This window comes from Phalacrocorax carbo, chromosome 11 (assembly GCF_963921805.1).
Source record: "Phalacrocorax carbo chromosome 11, bPhaCar2.1, whole genome shotgun sequence".
NCBI classification, from domain to species: Eukaryota; Metazoa; Chordata; class Aves; order Suliformes; family Phalacrocoracidae; genus Phalacrocorax; species Phalacrocorax carbo.
The window spans coordinates 15,657,619-15,670,783 of record NC_087523.1 but is presented as its reverse complement, the minus strand read 5'-3'; the positions used below and the strand labels follow the sequence as shown (position 1 = coordinate 15,670,783).

Below are 13,165 nucleotides of genomic sequence, written 5' to 3'. Positions count from 1 at the left end.
TTGTACCTTCCTCATTAGTTTTGAGATTCATGGTGGAAACAGCTTTTCCTTGACCAACTGACATTACAATGTCAATATTTTTTCTTCATTTACGTTCACTTTTCCCACCAAGGATTAAACAAACTCATGATTCTGAATACAAAAGAAATCAACTTACTTGCCAGACAGATTATGAAGGTTAAATTATAGTGTAAAGTACCTCACGCAAAACAGCAATTATCATAACACTTCCAGGGAATAAAATTGCTCATTTCTTGGTTTCTGTACCAATTAAAGAAATTTGGATTTGTCTGTTTCTTCCTTTATACCACTAATTCAAAAGAAAGCAAATCTCAGGTTTACCAGTGCAAACTTGGTACCAAAAAAAAAAATATTTTCTTTCCTATGTTTAAACTGCCTGGCCATTTACTACTAAAAATCAAAGTGATATTGCAATAGATAAAAATAATAAAACATTTGGCAAAGTAAAATTAAATTTAAGAGTTCAGTAAAGAATAAGTTACGTTTCATTCAAGAATTAAGGTCAAGAGTCTTGGATTCTGCCTCTAAGAAGTAAATTAGTAACAACATTAAAGTTTACTTTAAAGTAACTTTCTGACATTCAATTTTATTGCTGAAGACTAAACATGTATTTAGATTGTTAAGAAATTAAAGAGCCACATAAGTGGAAAGTCTGTTCTACTGCTGCTCTCTCAAAACGTTTAATCACCACCACAGCAGAGGATGTGCCTGGTCACAAAAGGAAGTGGAAAAACCACACATATTTTAGGACACACTACCACTGATGAGGTTTTCCGAAGATAGCTGCAAAATCACAGCATTTCCTGCAGACAGCAAAAACACGCCATGCCATAAACTGTGATAAATAAATTTTGCCTTTATAAGCCCTTACAGCCACCAGCTACACTTCCGACAGCAACCTAAAATACTGTCTAGCCTTTACCCATTAGTACCACCTACTTTTCTGTAGAGTAGCCCAGTATCTCTATTCTACACCCTCTATCTCCTTCCTCAGATGTGAGGTATTCTCAGGGCTGCCAGGCTCCATGCTGAAAGTAGTAATGATTGTATTTTTCTCTTGCCTTTGAATATTATTAAGTCCTGGTAAGGAATGATTGTAATTTTAGCATCAGGGCTGCGGCAGCTCCTACTGACTGTGTGGTCTTGACCTATCTACAAAGAGCACAGGAATGCATGTGTAGGGTAGCCCAAGATTTTGCTTATACTAATCTTTACAGCTGTTCAAGAAAACTTTTTTCAGTGCTCATCAACAGTGGCTTGCACTCTGTATGTCACTGTCCCTCAGACCCAGAAATGCACCCTATTGCTTTTACTGCTGTGATTAACGATTTCATATTTAGACATGTCAGGAGTTAATTAAAACACATGGGTGAAATACATAGACCATTTTAAAAAGCTGAAAACTGTGCTTCATACTTCAGTAATTATGTGTGTATAAAGTTTGGCCATAATACATCCTTGAATCAAATGGGGTATAAAACTGGAGTTTGTCTAAGAACTGAGGAAAAATTTAAGTTATTGTAAGAACCGACTTTCCTTCCACAAGGCAAACAGAAGGGTTACATGTTCTGTTCACCCATAAAAATTCAGTGTGCAGAAGATAATGCAATTTGTAGGGTAAAATGTAAGCAATAGAGGCAGACCCTCAAAATACAAGCCATCAGATTAAAACCTAGCTAAACAGCCCCTAGGATAAAGTCTTTGAAAGAATGTGTGCTATACAAAAAAAAAGTCTTATTTCTTGCTTAATAAATTATATTCTCCATCACAGAAAAGAGGGCTGTAAAGGTACAGATGCGTGCATTTAAGTTGCACAGAGCAAAACACTAACATTATTGTCCCTATTGAATTCTGAAGCCACTTAACATTTGTCATATATAAACCACCTAGAGGCAAACAAGTTTTACCACTTCACATTCAGCACAAACATTGATGAGGACTCATTCCACTAAACTAGTGTTCACATTTTGTGCCAAAAAACTATTCAGAAGCTAGAATTCCTTCTCTCACAGATAAGCTTATTCATCATTTCACTAAGATCTCAAACCCTCTTGAGCTCATCTCTCTCATGCTCTTTGCTGTGCAGGTCACTCAGCTTCACTGGTAAGCACTGAAGAGCACGTCCACTTCATCTGTGCTTGAAGTTCAGTAGGTAAGGGACACACTGACGTGGAGGGAGTGAAGTTGGTACATTCTTGTATGAAGAAAGCATTAAACCTGTGTCCTTCACTATCTCTCGCCAACTAGGCTTTTCATATAAACATGGAGCACATCCATGTCTGCTGTGCTCTGCGCTAAACACACCCTGACGCACTGTGACTGGCATTATCTGAGTATGCCTGAACAATCTGGTCCTCAGAGCTGAGGGGGGGCATAAGGGAAAAAAAATTAAGGCACAGGGACACCTTTTCTTCTTGAAAGGTTGGAAGATGATCTTTCGAGGCCGCTTCCAAGCTGGGCTGTTCTATGATTCTGATCCCATTTAGGCTTTGATCGCAGATCAGCAAAGAAATGGTCACTTTGTCAGATGGAAACACTACTTCTGTTAGTGCACTTACCAACTACAGGCACCTAGGGAAGAACAGGTATCCAAGATCATACCCATACTGCTGTTTAGAGTACAACCCCCCAGATTAACTTATTCATCACTTTATTGCCGGATGCCTGGATAGGTCTGAAGTGGACCGCGTAATGGTTAGGAAGAAGCAACCGAAGGACGCCTATCAGTGGGCTTGGCTTTATGCGCACAGCCTTTCCAGGAGAGAATTTTCCCAGAGGACATGAAGCAGAGCCGTGGCTTGCACAGAGGTGGCACATCATTCCAACAGAGGACATACTCTACAGCTCAGCCTACATCTACCTCACAGCACAGAGTATTGTTGTATCTGATTTCAATCCCATGCCAAGATCTGTGCTTGACTGCTAAGGGACAGGGTAAAGCGTGTCTGGAAATCCACATACGGTCCTGAAACCCTGCTTATGGCCTGCTTTAGTCACTCATGTCCTTTCATGGCCTTGAGCCTCAGTATTTGTTTATACAAATATACTGTATTATATAAAAATGTATATATAAGTTTATCTACATTAAGATTACTACTGTTCCCAAAAAAACTCCTCACAGAAAACTTCAAAATAAGTCCCCTCCTCACTCCCCTTCACAAGTAAGACTATTAAACATCTCTTTACCTTGTTCGCAACTGCATTGACACTGGGCCTAGCATCATAGATGGTCAGTTTTGATATTTGCCCATTAGCCTCCCTGATGATATCAAGATATCTTTCATCATCTTTATTCCGCTTGCCACTCATTCCAACAAGGGGTTGACTGCAGCGCATAATAACAGCTTGAGTCTCTGGATGAATCCATGACAGAACCTGGTCACATGTCAAAAACACATTAGAAGAAATACATTTTTTTTAAAAATCGTAACTTAAATTTTGAAGTTATGTTCCTTAAAATTGATAATATGAAAATTAACTTTTGATTTTATTTCTTCAAAAGATAATCCCCAGGCATCTCAACTGCTTCCATTTTAGTCTCATAAAGTTTAATAATGATAATTGCTAAAGGAGTTCATTCTCTTGTTGAAATTATACTTACCTATATAATCAAGTGTATTTTAATATTATCCTACAAGTCTTAGGTTGCACAAATAATTCTGAAAAGCAAACTGGAAACAAACATAGCAATGCCTGCTGAAAGTCAGAAACAAGTCAGAAGAATTAACTCATTGTAGAAACAGTGACTAAGATGCTCCAATTCTACAATAACAACTTTCCTTCCTTATCCAAAAAAGGGAAAAGTTGAACCTTTTGCAGTATCTTGAATGTTTCCTCCTCTTTTTAAAGTACACTTTGTTCCTCAGCCCTCTTTACAAAGAGGAGACATTGGAGCAGAGCATGCTGCCTTTGCTGTTCTTCTGAGCAAAAGGGGACTTACCACAGACAAGAGATAGTGAGCTGCCCAGGGAACAGATTGCAGTGCAAGTGATTAAAGATAAGCACCCCAAGAAGCAGGCAAAAAACTCCAATGTCATTGTTGAAGAATATTAAGAAACAGCATTCTCACCCAGTCTGAAAATCATGAGTTAGAGTGAAAAACGGAGTTAAAAAAAAAATCCTCAGGCAGCATTCACTCCTGAAATACAACCCGTAGCTGTATATCTAGAAATGAGACCTGTCAGTGTGTGTGCGAGTGAGTATTACTGGTTATTTCCTGACAAGAATCAAATTACTATTACCAAGGAAATAACTCTCACTGTACAGGCATATAAAAGCCCTGTCATGAATTCTGCGATAACAGAGAAGATACAGCTAGGTTGCAAAAACTATAAGCACACATGCTATATTTAACATATATATGTTATACAGATTATATATTATACATATACATATATGTGTGTGTATATATAGCAAATTTATAACTATAGGCTTAGCATGTCAGTAAATAGCACATCTAATAAATATTTATCATATTAAGTTTCGCATCTGTTTGAAATTAACTGAGATTCAGGACAGCTTTCTGGTACTCACTAAGAATCTAGGCACCTCTTCTGAGTTTGCCAAACTGAAATACTAGTTAAAAGAGAAAATATTTTCTGTAGTGCTGTAAAAAGCCAATACATAAAAATTCTCTTACCTCAGAGAATTCCAGTTACAGAAATAAAAAAGTCAAATGGGTTTATCTTAAATTCCACAGCCCGATTTAAAGGACTAAAAAGCCCAGGAATTCACTACAGAGACTATGCGTGAGGTCTTATTTTAGGACTGACCATTGGAATTATGTTTAAATGCCATGCGGTTTGCCTATAGGATGATAACATTTGCTATCACTTTTGATGTGCATCCAACAACAGTCAACAAACTAGTACAGATGGCAGTCTAAGGCTCATACTTCATTAAGGAAAAGGAATCTGCAATGCTGGCAGTTGTTACTAGAAAAGTCAAGTTAAAACCAACAAAGCTGGAATGGGTGATTGTCGTGGGGGAAAACAACGGAAATGTGGCTTGGCCAAGAAACTAGTTTCAAGCAGAAAAAAACACCAGCCAATCAAAACTATTTTGCTGTAACTATTTCCAAAAAAAGCATCCTCTGTGTTGTGTTCAGCAAGAAGCTGTTTGGATGCATACTTAAAACGAGCTACACTATAAGGTAACTTTCATCAGGTAATACTCACCGGGATTCTATTTCGGGACCTAAAGGCAGCAACCTTCTTGAGATCGTCATCCGTTGCATTATATGGCACTACTAAGAGCGATGGATACGTGTCACAGAGTCCGTAATGTTCATTAATAAAAGTCACTCGCCACCGTTCATTAGGTAGTCCCTAAAAATGTAACAAAGTTTTTCGATGTATTTTTGGCTGCACAAATAATTCTGCTCTTGAATTTTACATGACATTATGGCCACATGGTGGCAACAACCTACCAATTTAACCTAATTACAGTACTGTTTCAAAACAATAAAAAAAAAGATTACGAGACCACAAAAAACCTACTCATTGCTGATGGATTCACAGCCTTAAACAACTGCATAGCTATCTCATATACTCATACACAGTTCTATCCTCACAACAAGCTTCAAAGCAATGAGTGAAACTAGTGGAGGTATTTCTTTAACTGAGACTGGGGAAAGAAAATTGCCTTCTCTCCTCTCTCAAAACTCTGCCTTTCCATTTTGCCTGCTGAAAAGAGACTATGGTCCTGTGAAGATGGGGAGGAATTCTCATCTCAACCTTTCCTCCCTGTAGCCTGGTACTACCTTCAGGTTAAAAATAAGATTCAGGGCAGCTTTCTTACTGAAACAACTAGTTGCAGTCTGCTCAGTAAGGCATTTCACAAACAGCAGCCAGGAAGTTGAGAAAGACTGATAAGCCCTCCACACACACACACAGAGTGGGGTTTGTGTGGGTGTCTGTATTTTACCTTTTTTGGGTCTTAGGCCTCTAAACCTTGAACCAAAAAATGACGGAGGGGCGGGGGGGGGCGGGGCAATCTAAGGAAGTCCTTATTGTTTGCTACTTAATTTTCTTTTACAAAATGTCATATTTAAAGCAAAAATAGATTGTCTAAAAGATATTTTAAAATTAAGTATATCATCTTCTTTCGCTGACATTTTTCCACAATCACCTAAAGAGCCAGGTAGAACGCTGATAGACATAGAAGTAACTTCTGTAAAGCAATGCTGTTTCTAAAATAAGCTGCTTTTTCCTCCCCCCCCCCCCCCTTCACTTCAGGAAGAAGTAGACCAAATCAAAGACCAAATCAAATCTATATTTAGGACACTGTAGTAACATATTTGGCACACTCTCCCCTGCTCACTTAACAGTGGCATATTGTAAGAGGTATCAATAACTTCCTTCAAAGAGCAAAGACTACCTTCCTGTGACATTCTAATTTTTTTGAAGGTTGCAGTGGTTTACTTCTGTTCTTTATTTTTCAGGCTGTATTTCCATCTTCTCCCATCCTCATCTCCCCCCATAAAACAGCTGAGAAAAGAAATGTACAAACAATAATTCCTCTATGCAAGTTGTCAGATATGAAAGCTCCAGGCAACTGGAACTTTAATAACTCACTTGTCTCCTGTATTCGGACATTGGATTGTACACCATCCATCCATTTTCAGAAAACTTTTCTTCATTTACAAATGCAAAAAAAAGCTGTAGGATGTAAAACAAGCTTATTACATCAAATTCTGACTGAGCGCGGCAAATATGAGGGCTCATCAGTTATACCCTAATGCCTGCCACAAAATAGGATTGATGCTTTCTCCCAGCCCCATTCTCTCCATTTAAATGTGATGTTTATAAGACTGTAAAGCAAAGAGCAAGAAGTAAGAAAAAAATACAGATTTGCCGATGATATAATGAAAACGTGACAATAGTTAAAACAAGAAGTGACAAAATAATAAAAATTACAAAGCTTAAACTGTTGGATTTTTTTACTGCAAGGAGGTTGAAATGTTTTAAAATAGTTTATATCCGTTTATTCCCCATATTTCACATCCTCACCAACTACTGTCTTCTCACCAAAATTGCTCCAATAGGTACAGGTGTAGTTACTACATAAAACATTAGATACCAAATTGAAAGTGTAAAAAGTCTTAATTGCTATTCATTGTTCTTTTCTTGTAGCCTTCTTTCTGCCTTCCCTCCCCAACTGATTCTTACTAACAGAAATCCAGTTTACTGTAAAACTCCATGAAAATTAACAAGTTGCCCCTGAAAATGAAACTAAATACGCTGTTAGCAGGTTACACGCTCTACTTTTCTCTTGCTTTGTTGCTCACTCTCAAGACTCATTTATACAACACAGCATCCTCACCCAGCATTCTGACAACTTCCTCATACCTTTTAACTTCCTTCCTTCAAACAATTCCAAGTATGCTGTATTACCTAACTAACCCCTTTTTCCTTGCTTTGTTTTCACAGGTTATGATAAAGGCAAAAGTAATATATATTTTAAGAATCTCCTTCACTGAGAAGATTGATTTTGGTGACTTATGAATTCTTCAGATGCCAACTGGAGCATGAAACTAAGTTGTTAAAAAAAAAACGCAGAAAAGAATGTGTTATCCTGAGCTAAATGAGCAACAGCAGCCAGAGCCGAAAGCGTTCAAGAGCCCGTCATAGCTCTTTTGTAACAAAAAAGCCAAAAGTCTCCTAGCTATTCAAAAGACACTAAAAGAATAAATTCAATGCTACACCAAACATCCCAAATCAACACAATTTTCACAGGCATAGACCTGAACTAAGCAGAAATGCAGAAAACCTGGCAAGCAAGAAAAAAATAACCATGGTTCTAAGGTGCCATGATTACATCTACAGAGGTACGGCGATGCTTCATAAGTGCTCACAGGCCCAGGTGGAGGTTTCTTTAGACCTTATGAAGGCAGACCCTAATGGCTCAAGGCAATTCTGTCTAGCCTAATATGTCAATCATTTAAACAGTAAACAGCTCTAATCAAAACACAAAACTGAATCCCTCCAAAAGGAGGAGCTTTTTCCCATGTATTTCAAATCAACGAGTATTTTAAAAAGGATGTTATTGCTCACACAAGATAATTTATCTCACTAGTTTTAGAAACTGGAATTCTAAATTAAATCAGTATTTTAGAGCAAGTACACTCATTGGCTAGTTTGTAGAAGCAAAAAATGCATTCTCAAGTTGTGTTTTCTGAATGTCTTCACTGTTTTTAAAGAGATATGCCTTCAGTGTAAGTCAACATTATGGACTCTCTTGACTAAGCAAAGTGGGATGGAGGGGGAGATGAAGAAAGGAACAGGAAAGAGATGGACATCAACTGTATTAGAAAAAAAACCCATTCCATTAAAAGTAGATGCAAGTATCAGAAGTTAAGCAGAAAAAACTGTAAATGGTTGGTTGGCTGTTTCAGCTGCAAACTAGAAATACAGCAGAACAGGAATATCACTATCTAAGCCAGTAGATGCAACTGATTTGCTGAACTATTAATAAACAGCTACAAGAACCATCCCCTCCTCCCCAAAGGAATGTGCCATATCCCAAAGAGCAACTATGCTAAGAATTCACCAAGGAGCCAGAGACAAAGGAGAATCTTATAACAGTAGGAAACAAACACTGGAATCCTAACAGATCACTTAAAAGACATCTCAAAGGCAGGAATATGTTACTTATTTAAGCTGCTACATGTTGCAAGTTTCCTGGTGAGAACCTAAAAATTACCCAGCTTAAGTAAATTACCCTGATAAGTAAAATATATGAATTTATTACAGTGCACCGTGAGAACTGTTACATAGGAGATTTTACTGATAAAAATTAAGAAGGTGCAGCTCCAAACTAGAAATAAACAAATGGCAGATAAGCTGTTTACATTAGCCACAGAAATCCACAAGAAATCAGTCAGAAAAGTGCATTTTGTTTTCACCTTTTAAAAAACAGGGTTAAATTTACTGTGCATGAAGAGGGGATGGACAGGATCCTCTCTGAAAGAACAAGGTCCTACTATGTACAGCATGTTTCATTTAAAACACTTTACAACATCTGCTGCAGAAGCTTTCAGTCACACAACCCACAACTATTACAGTAGACAATTAAGCTTCATGAATTCTGTTGACATTCCAGGTAGTGCAAATTCTTCCTAAATTGCCCAAGAAAAAAAAAATCATTAGTAACATGGATCAACCAGCATAAATCTGAAGACTAACAAATAACAGAACACTACAATGAATGCAGAGGTGTACGGAGCAAAGTTTGGACTCAGATTTTATATGAGCACTTCAGAGAAAACTTTTGAAGTATACTCCAACAAGAACAGTATTTAAAAATGAAGAGTAACTAAAAACCTGAAGACTAGAAGTTATTTGTCTTCTGCAAGAGTTGACTAAATTACAGCAAAAATCTACATCACATATTTATATGTGCACATATACAGTCTGTGTACAGACTGTACAGTTAATCTGATTACTACTGAATGTCTTACTGTACAAAAGAGATTAAAGGTCTGAATCCCGCCCCCACCACACCCAACGACCTTTCACTTAACACTTGGTATTTCAAGTCTTGAAATATTCTGTGAAGGTGACCTGAACTTTAGTCCAGGCTAAATGCTAGCGTCTGAAATACAGCAACGTCCCCACCCTACCTTAAGGCCCTCCTCCCACCACAAAATATACAAGGCAATATATAAAGGAGTTTCAAAGCGTGAAAGTGCTTCCTTTTCAACCCTAACAATCATAGTGAGGTTCCATTCAACAATATACAGTTTAAAGCAATTTCTCAACCTAAGATTTTCATACATTCATGTCCGCTTAGGCAGCTCATTAGATGAAAGTAAAATTTGTATCCCTCTATGTATTCCAACACGACATGGCAGAGAAGCCAGGAGAACAGACTAAACCGTAAATTCAACAAAAATGGTTGGAAATTTCAAAAAACCACATAAGAGACATTCAAGTTCAGAACAATATTGCAGTAAAATAAAAGTGTGGTTTGAGGTTGAGGAATGGAAGTAGGGATTTCATTGCAGATCCACAGTCTAAAAGCAAAAGACCACCACTTCACTTGAAGCAGAAGACTTCCACTTCACTTTAAAAAAGGCTTTCAAATCTTGTAACAGTTTTGGTAAGCTACTTTCTATGCTTCACTAGACAAATAATTCTGTTTACTTCCTTGCAGGTGCTAACCTGCAATTTCAATACACAGTATCTTTTTCAGTCCTCCTACAGATTAAGTGCTTGCCTTCAACGTTCAATTTATTATTACTATTTTGCACACACAAATAATACACGATACACTGGTTGCTCACAACATAATGTACTTCTGTGAGATAAAGGAGAGAGCGGCTACAATCTGACAACACAGTTTCACAGGCAGCCTATTTACAAATAGCTATATATTTATTTATGGAATCGTAGTACATAAATATATGTTCTACTTGTATACATATGTTAAATGGTCATGCACAATTTATAAAATGTTTGATTAATTTTCATGCATTACAAAAGAAGAAAGCAGCAAAACTAGAACAAGGAGGTGTTACAAAGAAATTCAATTCTGTTTTTGATTCTAACTTACTGGTTCATGCTTTTCATGTATTATAAAACACTAAGCTTTTACTCAGTGAAAAGGCTGTCCGTTTCTCACTGTGTTTAAAAATAAAGATAACACTAGCCTGGCCTTTAATATGCCATTACTACAAATGAGCCAGTTACATCTTACCTGTTCATCTAAAAAGTAAGACCAGACATCGCAGTATTTACATAATTAACTTCTGATCATTTGCAGTAACCTTACACCGTTATTGCACTGAGACTGGCATGAGTCATTCAGACTGAAGCCTCAAGTCAAGATGCAAAACCAAGTGCTCCATCTGACGGGCACCTATGCCAGGCCTCACTGCCACCTAAAATCATCTTTGTGGATCCAGCAGCAACATTGGCATGATCTGACTCTCAGACATTTTTCACTACCAGGATAACTAGCGACATCAGGAGTGGGAGAGGTCAGAGTCAGACAGCATGACTACCAGTGTCCCTCATCAAAACTGGCTTTCCCACAGAGCTATTATGGTTAGAAATAAATATGTATCATGCAGGTATTACAGTGGCAAATAATCTTATCAAAATGATGATGTATAGTTTCAAGATAAGATCAGGAAGTGAAGCAGCTGCCAAGCAGACACCAAAGAACAGAGACGAAATACCTCCTCTTTTGTGGGTTACTACAAACATTTAACTTAGTGGGGTTTGGGTTTGGGGATTTTTTTAAAAAAACTTTTTAAAAAGCACTTTAAGCAACAATATTCTTCCAATTAGCACAAGTATACAAATGCAACAGAGTATTATGGATAGCAGCTGTTTGTTCCATATTAACTAAGTTGTCAGTCAGATGAGCTATCAGATTTTACATTATGTTATTGATTCAAGGAGATCTGAACCCAGCCTATGCTCAAACTGGAGAGAGACAAGAATTAGCTTCTGGAAATAAGCACACGGGACAACACTGAGACACTGACAAACGGTTGCGCAAACAGACCTGTGATTTATTATAGGTTCTCAAACACTGCTCTTGGGATGGTGATGGAGAAAAATCTTGATAACAATAAGTACACTCCACTCAGAAATAATGTTTTGGGCTGTATTTGTCCAAGAGTGGTATAGCATGAAGAGAACAGAAGCAAAGCATCTTTGAAAGTTCTTATTTAAGATCAGCTCTAAGGATACGGTTCTACTACAGATAAAAATCAGTCAGATAAAAATCTGACATAAAATATAAAGACACAGATAAAAATCAGGACATTAAAGGTTTAGACCCTATTTGTCCTGACAATGCCTTCTTCCCACTGCGGAGCTGCACAAGCATCAGTGCTGCTGAACCAGCTGAAGATCAAGGATGCAGTTCCACAAGGTGGCCTGAGCAAAATTACCAGTTTAACACTGCTAAAAATAAGACATCCCTCTCTCTTCTCTCCTGCCTGCTCCCTGTTCCACTCACATGCCCCCTCTTGCACTGGTTCTGGCACGTACTGATTCCAGACCAGGTCTCCACCTATTAAAAATGGCACAAGGCTAACTCAGAAAATTTTGTGCCGAGTAAGTGAGCTACATTGGTTTACTTGGTGATATACAACTCTAAGTTTGGTATAAGAGGAATAATCAACCACATGGGTGGAAGGTAGAGAGGAGACCAGACAAAAGCAAGAGCTCAACATTTGAGTAGGGAGACGGCTGCCATCTTCACCCAGCTGCCATGAGAAGTCCCAGCACATTCTTTATAAAACATCCCCCTGACTGAGCTGGCTGCATGGCCAGAGCGTTAGCATATGTTCCAAGGAGAAGGCAGGCATGCTCAGCCCAGACATACTGTCATATTCAGACAGTGAACCCTTGTTCTAAACCAGTCACTGACAGAGGCAGTCCCGTCATTCCTCTTCATTCACATCCACCCATAGAAGCCCCAACCCCATCGTCACATTGGGCTAACATGATTGAGGAAATGACTCAGGGTAAAGCTTTTATTCTTCTCTCCATTTTTAGCTTTAGTCCCTTTCAGTTCCCTATCTGGTTCATCATGCAGCCTCAAACTCATGCAGGGAAAACCAAGGCAAGAATGAACAACCAGGCAGAAACACCCACCCTTGGCAGGATGAATTTAAACTGCTTCCTGAAGTACAGTGAAAGCACACCAAAAATATCACACACTTGCTTAGCAAATTTTAAAGTTAAGGGCTCATCCACATTGCGATATGAGGAAAATAAGGACAGGTGCAACTTTATGATATAACATAGGCTCACTTTATTGCACTCCAAAGTAATCCTGATTTCTAATGGTTATACCCTGCTCCAGATGTAGCCAAGAGATACGAAGAACAGCCATTCTCCACATTGTTACTACTCCAAGTTTTGTGCTTTACTGAATGTGAAGGCAAAATTACTTCTGCCTTGACTGAGCCTTTTGTTATGGAGCATAACATTTATTGGCAGGTTACATTCAAAATGGGCCAGGCCACGTAATCATGAGCTTTGCTCGGTTCAACAGGTACAACAACTAAAGTGGGAAGTGTACTACTCCACACGTTACTACCATCGCTAGACAGGAACGCCGGTCTTTTTGCATGGCAAAACCTTATACAAGTCCACATCCCATCACAATGTTATTCAAGTCC

At 38.2% G+C, this 13,165-nt stretch overlaps 1 protein-coding gene across 5 annotated transcripts in view; it reads right to left on the bottom strand.

Moving 5' to 3' along the window:
• The window catches only part of MTM1 (myotubularin 1), a 42,956-nt gene that overhangs the window by 9,735 nt on the left and 20,056 nt on the right, over positions 1 to 13,165 (bottom strand). For all 5 annotated transcript variants that reach the window (XM_064463193.1, XM_064463196.1, XM_064463195.1 and 2 more), the window contains 3 exons: positions 6,597 to 6,680; positions 5,199 to 5,348; positions 3,208 to 3,396 (listed from right to left, as the gene is read on the bottom strand). In XM_064463193.1, coding sequence (XP_064319263.1) covers positions 3,208 to 3,396; positions 5,199 to 5,348; positions 6,597 to 6,680 — 423 coding nt within the window. The remainder of the gene's footprint in view (positions 1 to 3,207; positions 3,397 to 5,198; positions 5,349 to 6,596; positions 6,681 to 13,165) is intronic.